The 13,933-nt window shown below is 43.5% G+C and overlaps 1 protein-coding gene across 1 annotated transcript in view; it reads left to right on the forward strand.

The window, feature by feature from the left end:
- The first annotated feature begins 473 nt into the window (after positions 1-473).
- Positions 474-13,933, forward strand: part of TRHDE (thyrotropin releasing hormone degrading enzyme) — a 204,650-nt gene continuing 191,190 nt past the window's right edge. Inside the window, 2 exon segments of the mRNA XM_040553451.1 lie at positions 474-1,596; positions 6,437-6,710. Coding sequence (XP_040409385.1) covers positions 755-1,596; positions 6,437-6,710 — 1,116 coding nt within the window. The 5' untranslated portion in view covers positions 474-754.

Consider the following 13,933-nt stretch of genomic DNA (forward strand, 5'->3'; position numbering starts at 1 on the left):
GCCCGAGCCAGCCGGGAGAGCGCTCTGTACCTGCAGGAGACAGAAAAGCCAAAATAAGAGCGGAGCGCCGAGGAGTGACTCTCCGGAGCCAGCCCCGCCAGGAGGAGGAGGAGGAGGAGGACGTGGACCGGGACGGGCCCGGCGCCGCTGTCCAGTGCCGGGCGAGCGCCGCGGGGGCGACCCTCGCCCCCTCGCCCCCTGCCCGCCTCCCGGGGGCCCTGCGCGGCGGCGCGGGGCTCGCATGGCTCGGGCGCTGCCGGGGCCCGGCGCGGAGCCCGACCCCGGCCCCGGCGGCTCGGGGGGGCGCGGGGGGAGGAGAGCTCCCTGCGGGCGGCGGCGGCGGCGCTAGCGGGGGGGCCGGGGCGGCTCAGCCCTCCCCCTGGGCGCCGGGGTGCGCTCCCCGGCATGTGCTGAAGTGCCCCGCAGAAGCCGCACAAGTTGCAGGAGCGGCTCCGGCGGCCGGACGGCGGCGAGAGCCCGCGGCCGCCCCGTATCCTCGCTGCCGACCCCGTCCCGTCCCCCCCACCACTCCCGTCCGGGGGTCGTTCCCCGGCGGGGTTGCCGGCGGCGAGGGTGATGCGGCTCCTCGGGGAGGGGGTGAGGGAGTGAGCGAGAGGCGGTGCGCCCCCCTCTCCGGGCCGAGGATCCCCCCCCGCCCCGGGCCGAGGAGCCCCCCCACCTCGGAGCCTCCCATGCCTTCGGGGCCCCCTCGGGGGGCGGCGGCCCCGCGGGAGGCGGGGGCGGCGCTGGCGTGATGGCCCTGGAGGAGAAGCGGGAGAAGCGGCCGCCCGTCACCCCCATGATGATCGAGGAGGAGGCCGCCCTGCGGAACGGCAGCCGGGGGCTGCCGCCGGGCCCCTGGGCCGAGGCGGCGGGGCCGAGACCCCGCACGACGGAGCGGCACATCGCCGTGCACAAGCGCCTGGTGCTGGGCTTCGCCGTCTCCATCCTGGCGCTGCTGGCCGTGACCATGGTGGCCGTGCTGCTCAGCGTCCGCTTCGAGGAGTGCGGCGCCGCCGCCGACGGCCCGCCGCGGGTCGGCGGCAACGGGAGCCTGCCCGGAGGGGCCCGCCCGCCGCCCCGAGCCGCGCAGCCCCCCGGCCGGCCCGAGCCCGAGGAGCAGGCGCGGGGCGGGGAGGCGACGGCGGCGGCGGCGGAGGAGGAGGAGGAGGAGGAGGAAGAGGAGGAGGAGGAGTGGCAGCGGCGGAGGTTGCTGCCTCCCTGGGCCCGGCCGCGGCTGCCGCGGCACCTGCGGCCGCTGCACTACAACCTGATGCTGAGCGCCTTCATGGAGAACTTCACCTTCTGCGGGGAGGTGAACGTGCAGCTGGAGGTGCGCAACGCCAGCCGCTACATCGTGCTGCACGCCCACCGCATGCACATCGAGGCGGTCCGCGTGGCCGAGGACAAGCTGGCCGGCGCCGTGCGGGTGGCCCGCTCCTTCCTCTACCCCCAGACCCAGGTCCTCGTCGTCGTCCTCAACCGCAGCCTGGAGGTGCAGCGGAGTTACAACCTCAAGATCATCTACAACGCCCTCATCGAGAACGAGCTGCTCGGCTTCTTCCGCAGCTCCTACGTCCTGCACGGCGAGAGGAGGTGAGGGGGGACCGGGGGGGCGTGAGGAACTTGGGCCGGCGCTAGGACCCGGCGGCTGCTGGGGATGGTGGGGGGCTGAGCGCCCCTCTCAGTGCTCTTTACTTCAATACTTACAGGAAAAAGGCGGTGGGGTGGGATTTCGCATGCCACGGACCGATTTGCTCTGCTTGGTGCAGCTGAGCCGCTGTAGGTTTGCAGGCAGTGGCGGAGCAAAGCTGGGCGGTGCCACCTGGTGCAGGTGGCACCGGGCTCGGTCCTGAGCCGTGCCCTAGGGTGCTGAGGCAGCGGGGTCACCGCCTGGGCCCTTGTCACGGCGGGCAGGTCACAGGGGAGCCCCCGTTCAGGCAGGCAGGCAGAGAGGCTTTATTTAAAAGAAAAAAAAAAAGTTTTCTAACTGCTGTCAAACTTTGTCAAACAAAGGATGGGATGGGTTCTTGTTCGTCGTGTCAGCGTTTGTTCTTTTAGATTTAGTTTCTTTTTATAATCTGCCCTTTCTTGAAACATCCATGCAGTGATGGGTTCTCTCCCAGTTCTGTACTTCCTGCAAAGTTAAGAGTTTATACTTGGAAGAATAGGGCAGAAAAAAAAGTAAGTCGGGCAGAAAAAGCAAGCTCCCCAGCTCAAATCTACATCCCCTGGATTAAAACATACCTTTGTCAATGTGATTGTTGACAGTTTTAAACACTCTGATATTGGAATTGAGAACGGCATTGGAGTTATTTGTGTGATGTGTCACTGCAGTGAAATGAAATGAAAAATTGGAAAAGTACGGCTGTAGAAGATACAGACAAAATGCCTTTTGTCACTGAGGAGTTAGTGAGTGGGTAATCAGAAGTTTTAATGGACCTGTATGGAAACAGGCAAATTGGAAAACAAGACTGGTAACAGCAGGGGGTATAATTCACTTTCCAAACCCAAGAAGTTATCTAACTGTTAGCATTCCTGCGCATCTTAACTTTACGTGCAAGTAGTCGAACTGCCAAGTCTCTGCTGCATTGACATTCCTCCAAAGCTACCGCACTGTGCTTCCATGCCGATGCTCCAGTTATGATTAAAAAAAAAAAAAAGTTTTTTTTAACTTTTAGAGTCATCAAGAGAGTTTAAGGCACAGGGGTGGAAGGCAATGGTAAAATGTGCTTCTCAGTAACTTTTTGTGTAACTTTTCAATATAAATATTTTCAGCTTTAATACACTCGAATAAAGTCATATTGGGCATGATCCTTATCTTGTGTAAGGTAGCATTGTTATCTTGAGATCCCTGGCACTTTTTCTTTACAGCAGCTCACGCTTCTTTCAGTAAAATGTTGTTTATAAAACTGTAATCAGTTCATGGTTACAGTTTCAGGTGTTTAATAGAAATACTATTTTTCCTTTTGAACTGTCACAGGCTTAATGACTCACCGTGATATAAAATAAATAATACACATTCTAAACCACGAAACTTCTTTGTTCGGAGTGTGCTCTTGCAGTGTAGCAATTTGCATTTTGATTAATAACCCATTTTTAATGTAATGCATATAACCATTTGTAGCCCTTAAACGTGGAGAGTTTCTGCTGTGATAGACAGAAAGACTCCTCTCATGCCCTCAGGGACCCTGATATTCCAGCAGAACTTTAGCTTTTTGACATCTTTATATTCGACTAAAATACAGCAACATTGTTGGGGTAGTGGTTGCTGTGAAAGGATCTTATACATTATTTTCCACTTTTCGTGTATATGAGGACTAAATAACTGGTTAACTGTGAGGCTTCACAATCATAGTAATGCCTTCACTTTATCACTTTATAATTCCTTTTTTCTTTTTTTTTTTTTTTTTGTAAAGTTAGTTCATTTACTGTGCTCTTCACAGGTGAAACTCATAATTTAGCCTAAGATGTTCATAGTAGTATGAAAGTATCTATTTTCTTACTGAAATCTTTAATACTTTAATTGAATAGTGAAACGCAAGTGATGAGCTATTTTGCATTATGTGCCAGAATTTACTACTACTGAATCAACAAACATTTAATGCAGAGATACTGTACAGTACCATAATAATACGCACACATAATTTAAATGAACATCAAACTTTGACATAAATGAAAAAGAAAAAAAATCTTATATCATTCAGACAAAACAAACAGACATATTCTTCCATCTTATAACAACTAAGATGTCAAAATAGATAGGTTGTTGAGGAAACACGTCTTCCTTTAATAGATGAGGTGGAATTAAAATACCTGCAAATTACTGCCGTGGGTATGCTGAGAAGAGAGGCTGCAAGGCTGTCATTCCCAGAGGTACAACTTTTTATGGTAATATTTTGGGGAATTGGAGATAAAAATGTCAGTGCCCAGAGAAGTATGTAGAAATGTGGATGAATTACTCAACCTGCTCTTCACTTGCAGTGTGGTATAGAAGTTTTGCTTGGTTTTCCTCCTAATGCAGAGAGAAATAGAAAAACACAGACTATTTTATTTTAGACATGCACAACAGTTTAGTCTTTGAGAAACAGTTTTTAACTTTCTGCTTGTTTTACTTTATGGCACAACAAGCAAATCAATATTTGATAGTAATGCACGTTATAAATATCACAGTTATTGGTAGCTGGTGTATTTTTAGTATGAAATATTGACTGCCCGATGTTTGCCCAGTTACGTCTATCTGGATATATGCATCTATCCATGTGAAGACAGAAGTTGCAGAGTTTACCAGGTTTTATTACTCTGGTGTAGAGATTATATCAATGGCCTAACTCATAACAAGACTACTGATACAGTCTCCAAAAAGTGGAAGAAAAATACTCCTTTTTTAGAGAGTATCTGTATTTATACAGTAGTCCCAAAGTATGCATTTACATGTTTGTCTGAGCTCATTAAAATTGTTAATTGCAGAGGAAAGTTCATCATTCTTGCTTTATTAATAACAGGCAGGTACAGTTTTCCATGCTCACTTGAAGCTACTGTTGACTCCTAGTTGCTCAGTGTGCCTAGAATGCAGAATCAGGTCCACTTGAAATACTTTGCATATAAATTAAGTTGCTTTGCTTCATTTAATTGGCCAATTTGGCTTTGTTGCACTAGTGTAAATCCACTGATAATAATGGATTTTTTTGGATTAACACTGGAATACCTGGCATCAACTTTTTACCATATATTTAGCAACCTTATGCAGAATTTTGATTTGTCTCATTATAAAATGTGGGCTAGTTAAAAGAATACGACATGCTGAATTCCTCCAGTAATTACTAACCAAGTAAGGCTTTCTGTTTTAGACAAAAGACCAATGGTAAAACCTTCAGTGGTAAAAAAAATTCATGTTAAAAAAAAAAAAAAAGCCCTCTGAAAGAGGTGATCATTTCACCAAGAAATGATCTGGTTCTATCAGGCACAGACGCGCTATAGCGAGGTAAGAGTAACATTTCAAGAAATTTATTTCTTCATTGTTTTTGTGAAAGAATGCTACTAAATATTTATTAAACCCAAGAAGTTTTAGAAAAAAAAATAGATATTTTGTTTTCCTTAAAAGTTGCCTATTTTTTTTTCTCCCTCAGTGTTTGGGAGTATCGTAATGGAGAATAATGCTTATGGACTAATTAATAATAGGTCCCACCATTTTCATTTCATCAAACATATCCACCTGTCCTCTTCCTCCAGAGGAATAACAGATGATTAATCAACCTCTAAAATTCTGACAAATGTTTACCAGGTATCTAAAATTGCGTGGTTGTTTTCACTGATGGAACCTTTAAAACAGAGACATGATTCAATACCTCTCAAAAAGCCTACATACTTGCGCTTACGCAGTTAGATCATAGTCATTTTCTTGTCCTGTGTGCCTCCAGAAAATATTCCCATTGAACCCCATTGTTCTACCTTTTAAGTGTAGCCCCTTGTTTCTGCAAAGAGATCATCCCACATGGATTTTCTCTGAATGGTGTAAATTTGGAGAAAATCTCTACCCACAAATGTTCCTCTTCCATACCTGGATTAATATATGCTTAATTCCAAAGCAAATAGTTGCAGATAATTTTATTTTTTCTTTTGGTCAAACTAAAGCTTTCCCATTCGATACAATGGCATAATAAATGCCTTTGACTTCTTCAGAGATCTTTTCATGATTTAACCCGTTAACTGACAACGTGTATTTGTTCTCTATAAAATACACTACAAAAGAAAAGCACTTGTGGAAAAAAAGGTAAACTACTTTGTGCTTTTTAAATCATTTGTTTATATTTGTAATTTTGCAAAGGTCCCAGAGTGTTTTTCCTGGACTTGCACAGTAACATTAGTGCTGTATCATAGCGTGTCTCAGACCTGCATGCAACCAGTAAAGAAGCAATCAGCAGTGGAAAACAATGACCCTCTTGAGTACGCGATGTGGTCGTAAGTTGTAATGTCCAAAGAAAGGCAAAGTGTGCTGTCAGTGTCTCGGGGCAGAGCAAGCCCCCCGAAGGCTCCTAAATCCTGGCTTTAACTGAGGACTGTGCTTACTTGTTCTGCATTGTGTGACCAATATTGGCCAACTTTTTTTTCACATATAGAACAGAATTGCTGTGAGAACCCAAAGTTTCATATGAGGCAAAGGATTATTCATTATTCATCAGGGTGCTGCCTGCAAATTTCCTACAAATTTTGTAGGCTGTTACTTTATATTGATTGTGTTACAGTACAGGTAGTAAGAATTCATGCTAAGAAAGGCTACAATGATAAAGCGGTGTTCAAACACTCTATAGGTTGTACTGTTGCATTTGTTGTTAAACCACAATAGTCAAGCAATGTCGTATTTAGTATGTCTGTGAATAGAGTGCTGGTCACAGTCGATAACAGCGTTGTTGTTTTTTGTTTGCCTCTTTTCCAGGTTTCTTGGTGTTACGCAGTTTTCTCCTACTCATGCCAGAAAAGCCTTTCCTTGCTTCGATGAGCCCATCTACAAGGCCACTTTCAAAATCAGCATCAGGCATCAAGCAACTTATATATCTTTGTCCAACATGCCAGTTGAAACTTCTGTTTTTGAAGAAGATGGATGGGTTACAGATCACTTTTCACAGACCCCTCTCATGTCCACGTATTACCTAGCCTGGGCAGTGTGCAATTTTACGTACCGGGAAACTGTCACCAAGAGTGGAGTAGTTGTAAGTATTTCTGATGTTGTACACACATTTTCTTACTGTGAAAACCATTGCTTTTTGTAAGGGATCATGACATCAAATACTTAAAAAACTTTTTTGATTAGCATTCCTAAAATTTGCCAGTTTATTTAATGATGGTGTGCACTGCTTGTGGCCTTTTCTGAAGGCTTTTCGTGGAATCATTAAGGTTGGAAAAGACCTCCAGGATCATCTGGTCCAACCATCCCGCTACCACCAATGTCACCCACTAAACCACGTCCCTAAGCACCAGGTCCAACCTTTCCTTAAACACCCCCAGGGACGGTGATGCCACCACCTCCCTGGGCAACCCGTTCTAATGCCTGACTGCTCTTTCTGAGAAGAAATTTCTCCTAATTTCCAACCTGAACCTCCTCTGGTACAACTTGAGGCCATTCCCTCTTGTCCTATCGCTAGTTATCTGCGAGAAGAGGTCGACCCCCAGTTCCCCACAATGTCCTTCCAGGTAGTTGAAGAGATCAATAAGGTCTCCCCTGAGCCTCCTCTTCTCTAGACTAAAACCTGAAATCTAAAATTTTTGGTTTGTTCAATACTTTTTGTAACTTATTAGCTTAGTAGGTGTGTCTGCCTGATGAAGCTTTCAGGTATGCCTTTTCACTTCACTTTGATTTTCTTAGGAAGTTTTCTCTTGTTTTTCCTATAGCCTTTTCAATACTAGTATTTGTCGGACTTTATTCAAAGAAAACAGTAATACTGGAAAGGTTTCTAGTCTTCTTCCTTTAGTACTGACATGACCCTTGGTGTGCTGTGTGCTAGCTCGAGAGGCCGATAAAGCACTTCATATCATAGAGATTGCTTTAGAGCAGGACTTTACATCCTATCTGCCTCCTGTGGAGCTCCAGGTTGGTGGAAGCACTGACTTTCTGGAGCTGTTGTTTCCAAGTATGGCATGGTTCCAAGAATTATGCCATGAAAAAAAAAGAGGAAAAATCCTTTATTTATGTCAGTTTTGTTTTTGTTTACAAATATCAAGCACAGAACTGTATAACAAGCCAAAATATACATGAGAAATGCTGTCAGCTTAATAGAATATTCCACAGTGCTGTCATCTTGATTTTACAGGTGTATGTACAGAGAAACCCTTCCTTCATAGTTTCTGTGAATAACAGATTTGAGCTACTTTTGGAAGCAGAGGGCTAGGCTGGAGTTTTAGCTGTGTGTCTGAGCAAAGTGATTTTTTAAATTTGTGCTTCTGCAAATGCTCTATAAATTTGTGCTGTAGCCTGGGGGCATAAGGAAGGGCTGCAGGCCTCCTTTCCGTGGTTGATCAAGACATGAAATGTCTCCATAATCACTTTTAGCTATCCTAAGCATTCAGCTGCTGTAGAAGAAGTTGATCCCACCCTCTTTGAGCCAAACACCTTCGTCTTCTTGCGCCAGCACTCACCTCTGCACAGCCATACAATATGTCTGAAAACTGATTTGAAAAAAAAAAAATGGAAGTGTGTGAATATGTTTTCAGCCAAATCAGTTCTTTGCCCCTGCTTTTTGTGTGACTCCCTGAGACCTAGTACGGATTCAGGGCTGTGCTGAAGATGTGGGAGGGTAGATCCAGACCTTTTTATTGGTATGGAGGAATAAAGGAATAATAAAGTCATGAGTTTTTTTTTGTTGTTGCTGTTTTTTGTTTTTTGTTTTTTTTTTTTGCCACTGGAACAGCAGGGTATGACACCAGGGGACCCTTTCATATAATGGCCAACACACTGACACTGTCCTTTGGTCCCATTGAAGGCGAGGGAGAAGCATGTTTAGGAAGTGATCCTCTGGGATGATTTACCCTAGAAGTGTAAGAATGTTGGAACTGCTGAAGCCATGCTTGCAGTCCCAGTGGTCACCTATGATGAGTGAGCTGGTCTTGTACCTCACCATTACCAAAGGGGAAAGGCTCCTAGACCTGCTTCTTCTGGCTGGGACCTGCTGTTCCTTTCCATGTAGCAGCTCTGGGGCAAGCTGAACCATTAGTTGAGCTGATTTGCTGATTTCAATCATTATTCTGAAAAATGAAAGCCTTATTATTATTATTATTATTATTATTATTATATTCAGTGAATTGAGTTAATTTAGAAAAAAGATTGCACAAATGCCAGTGCAAAGAAGTAAGAATGGAGCATGGTGGAGCTGATGCCTAATTCCTAGTGCAGCTACCTGCAGATTGATTATCTGAACAAGAAGCATTGCTCTTGGGATGAGGAACTGGTTGCCTCTGGCTGTTGTAGTAGTTGGAAGACTGAGCTAAGTAGAACAGGCTAGGATTTAAGGCCATTTCTTACTCCTTATCAGTCAGTACCTAAGCAGACTTGTGTCCAGGTAGGAGTTGATGATCTTCGTGGTAATGTGCTCTTCCTGCTGAAGGATTTGGTCTTAAGCTAAGAATGATCTGTTATTCTTCTGCTTTAGCAAACAGTGGTTGCTTGAGTTTCTCCTTTAACTCCTGTAAGATGGAAGTTTTTGCTGAACGCTGTAGTAGCTGGGTCTTATGTTCCTCGCTCTGTAATACAATGTAACACTTGCAAGCTCATCATGCATGATACTCCTGTGTTATTTCACTCTTGACATGTCCTATGGCAATCTAAAAAACGGTTGCAAACAGTTCATCTTCCAACATCAGTGTAAGCAAATACATGCAAGATGAGGGATGAACTATTAATTTGAAAGATACAGCCTATTTCCTTTTTGCCTTAAGGAGAATCTCATGTCCTTGTAACATTATTTGCAGCTCATATGCTGTAGACTTCTGCTGCTTTTGGATATTTGATATCCTGAAGACAGAAGTACGCTCATGTCATATAGACAATAACTGTTACTTTCTGCTGTTCTGATATTTGGCAAAACTGTTCTCAAGTCTTTAGATTTAAGAGGAATCCAAAGAGAACATAAAGGATTAATTTGGTAGGAATTTGTGACTACTGGGGCCTCAGTTATGTCTGAGTCTGTTTCTTCAGCACGTGCAGGACATACATATGTATACTCACTCCTCCAGCCAGACTAAACTGTACAGAACTTTGCCAGCAGTTGCACAAATTAGTAAATCATCTTGGCAAAGACCTGTAGGCCAAAAGCCTATACAGTTTGAGATGGTCTCTTATCCCATAAAATTCTCTAAGTCTAGAGTTGCATCTCTTGTTCTTTCATAGTGTCCCTACCACAGAGATATATTAATGTCACAGGAATACCAAAATAGTTTACAATGAATTGCTGGTTAAATATTTTTTGCCATTTTTCGGTTTGTCAGTGGTCTGTTCATCTTGTTCAGATTTGTTGAAATAGTATCTTTCACAGTATGAACTTACGGTAAACAGTTTAGAGCTGGGTTTGTTCAGATGAACTGCTGAGGTAAGCCATCTTTTCATCACTTTTATATTGCAATCTCAGGAGTTTGTGTACATTACCTAGGTGAATTTTTGAAATTATCTGAACTCCTGGGACATGCAATCTAAACTTCTGAGTTTCCCCCGAAGTTGCTTTCTTGCTCCAGTATCCACGGCAAGTCAACATAAATGTAAGAAAAAATTAAGTTATCTCCTAATAATAAAGGAATGTTCAAGAAAAAGAACCTAACCCCCATGATGAAGCATTTTGATGGGCAGTTTCTTGCATGGAGGAACCTTTCTTCAATTAACGCAATGTACATTATACTTACTCTGTAGACCCCTAAAAGATTTCAGCTTGCATACACTTCTGCTTTCATGAGCTTGGTTTTGGTTCACAAAATGTTTGGGGAGCATTGGGGAAAATGTCTTTTCAGATTTTGAAAGCATGCTAATGATTAAAATCTCATCTCTCTTTCAGCTGACCAGTCTTACTAAACTGCTGTGGTCAAGGGTAGATAAACTCTCCAAGGAGTAAAAGAAACAGTGATATTAAAAGCAGATTTGTTCTTCAAAAATGATTACATGTTAACTGTTCAGTTTTTCTCAAAGAATGACATTGACCTCAAAATTAACCTTAACCCAAGCACAAGATTCAAATACATACCATATTATAAATAGAATCTGAATTTTAGAAAACATAGGTAGTCAATCAAAGTAATAATACTGATATATCATATAATTCTTGCAGACATGGAGAAGTTATGTATTTCACACACTAAAATTAACTTGGAAAGGGGAATTAAGACAAGTTGTGCCTTGTGCAAGCACAGCTCAGTGTATGGGAATCATTACCATAACTCTTTAGTCCATATGGGTCTGATCAGAATCCCTTCCAGAGCAGGTAATTTAAAAGCAGAGTTGCCTTCTTATGTGCATTAAAGTTATATACTTTGTTGCTCAGATTCATCTGGGATTACAAGGAATGATTCAGATCATTGTTGGTACTGCCTTTATCTGGGTACAGCTTGATTCCTGCAGAAGGGACTGAGGTGCAGATACCTCTTCTGTTGTGGGTTAGGGAGCAGTGTAGTTCTACCAGGGTGCTTCCTGAGGTAACGGTATATTGATGGAGCAGGGATATCGTTACGAAGAGGCTTAGCTGATCTTTGTATAGCTTTATACCGCACTGCAGCTGTGCCAGCTGTAGTCGGTGAAAATCATGGGATCTGTGTATTGTCATCTTTGCACAGCAAAATAATCTAGAAGGCTGTGCTTACCTTCACATACTTGTTTGTTTTTACTTGTGTGTTGTGTTTCCTAATCGCACTTCATACGTATGTTCTTTGTCAGTAATTCTTAAAAGCAAGATATCGCTGACTGCATTGTAGTGTCTGGCATATCACTTCTGCGTCTCTTCTCCTCACTGTTGTCTTTATTTGTCTTTTCCATCCACCAGGCTTTTTTCTACTGTTGTAGCTTCATTTTTCCCCTATCTGGATTGATTTTTACTTCATGTTAAGCTGTGCTTCTATTCTCCAAACCCCCTGTTTCTTATTGTTCTGTAGCCAGGTGAACATAAAAACTTGCTGTCTCCTGCACCTGTCTCATAGGTTATTTTTCTTCTTTGCTTTTTTTTCCCTGCTAATTCTTTCTCTTTCAGTTAGTAGAAGGAGTGAGCGCTCAGGGACAGAGTGTATCAGCGGAGATGAATGCATTGCTGGAAAGAGATGTTTCAGGGAGATTCATCTTCTATCATTCTTCTGCTGTGAATGGGGTGCGGAGATAACTATGGAAATGAAGTGACAACTTGCAGTTTTAAAGCGTATGGCTCTTGTCAGGGCAAATATCTGCTAGAAAGAAAAAATGTGTGGAAAGGAGTGGATTCAGGAAGAGTTCTGGGTGAAAGGGTTAGAAGAGCACGTGCAGGTGGTGCTGGAGCTGGTGATAATGATTAGCAGTTAAGAATTGGCTGGCAGACTGGGTGATGATGCTGTTGGAGGGGAGGGCTGGAAGAAGAATTTTGCACGGTTTCACTCTGGCTGCTCCCACTCTTATCCAAACTGGTCGTAGCATATGTTGCAGGACTGGCAGTATGTGGGCCTGACCAGAGCTTGTTCTGCTGCTTAGGGTAAGTCCTTCACTGGGTGTCTGAATCCATGCACATGACATTTTAAGGAGAGCTCTACGGCTGGGTGGGTCTTGATTTTAGTTTTATTAAACATTACTGTACAGTCATCAGTGCTGAGTAATTTGTCATGATACAGAGAAAGACCTTGAGGCTAAGAAAGATCTATGAGAGGAGGTAACTGGAATAAGGCCAAGCTTTATTGCACTGCTGTTATTGTGTTATTGTTTTATCTCAGACATAATTAGAGATCGCAAGCTCCTGGTTAGTAAAGATCTTAATTCAGTACTTTGGTACAGCTAGGTCTTATCCTGTCCAGTGAGGTGGAGCTGTAATAATCTGGCTAAAGGAAAATAAGATAATTACTGCTTCCATAGTGCTAACTGGTTTGCAGAGAGCCTGCATCAGTGTCTGCAGTGAATTCTGTTAAGCTTGTGTCTGGGAGACTCCCTCAGTTTGCCTTGGCATCGCTGAAATAGATAGCTCTCAAAAAGGGCACCAATGCAGGAGTAGTCACTTGCTTCTGCACATGTGAAAAATTCTTCTTGCCTGGAAAGGGCCTGTGAATGAAGTCGCATAAGCAGAGGTAGGTCAGGATCAGTGAACATCACACTTCTCTTGTTACTTTAGGTTCAGTGCCATGTGAGCATGGTTTTGTACTTGTCCTTAAGACAGGAAGAAGTGTCATGATTCTAACCATTCATGAGATGCTGAAGAGCTTGGCTGGGTATTCCTTCATGTGCAGTGCAGTTTGCCTGAAGTCTGGGCGATCAGCCTGAGGAGACTGAAGACCTGACTTTCATTAATAGTTAAAAAACAAACAAACAAACAAAAACAGAGGTTGAAAAACTGTTCAGAATAACTTTCTCTAGTGGGTTCCATCATTTGTTAGTTGCTAAAAAAAAAAAAACACACCCAGCAAACATCAGTTCTCTGTAAAATAATCCATGCTTATTGTGCAGTCCAGCCTGTAGCTTTTAGAAAATTATTCTATATTTGAAAAATATATTAATATTTGTAGGTAATAGCAATAATGACCTCAAGACCAATCATTTTCTGTCAGTTAATGACTACCTGGGTTAAAGGCCTGAGGCTCTGCCTTAGGCCCTCTCTTCAGGTGCTGGTTATTAGCTGCCAGCAAATAGTCTCTCCATCATAACATAATCAGTTATTATTTATTAATCAGCACCGAAGCAATTACATACCAGATAGTTTTTTGTGGGTGAGCAAATTGGCTACAGCAGAATGATTTAGCTATCAAAAGTAGAATTAGTCCTCAATTAAAATTAAGTTTTCTTCCTCTGCAACCTAAATTTTACCCAGCTTCAAAGTTGAGCTCTGCTTTCTAAACCTACCTAATATGTAAAAAGTAACTTTTGTTAGCCCATCACTCACCACTGGGAGGCCACACATGTATCTGATAAACAGATAGCAGCAGCTAATGCAGGAAGCACCAGGCTTATTTCTGAAGCCTGGTACGATGCCGACTTTTAACATTGTCCTCAAAGGCTGCTATGATAATGATATGATGATACTCATTAATTTCTGGTCATCAACACAGTTGTCCCGCTCTTGTGTTCCCCAAAGAGCTTTCATCAATCTATTAAAAAAGAAAAAAGAAGCATGTCACAAAGAATGTGATGGGAGGTATGCAGTTATACGGAGCTAGAAAAGCACACACACATATGAACAAATTAGTTGTTTGTGCTTTTTTTTTGCTTGTATGAAATTTCCTCTGTAGTAACAGCAGT

The sequence above is a fragment of the Cygnus olor genome, chromosome 1 (genome assembly GCF_009769625.2).
Source record: "Cygnus olor isolate bCygOlo1 chromosome 1, bCygOlo1.pri.v2, whole genome shotgun sequence".
NCBI classification, from domain to species: Eukaryota; Metazoa; Chordata; class Aves; order Anseriformes; family Anatidae; genus Cygnus; species Cygnus olor.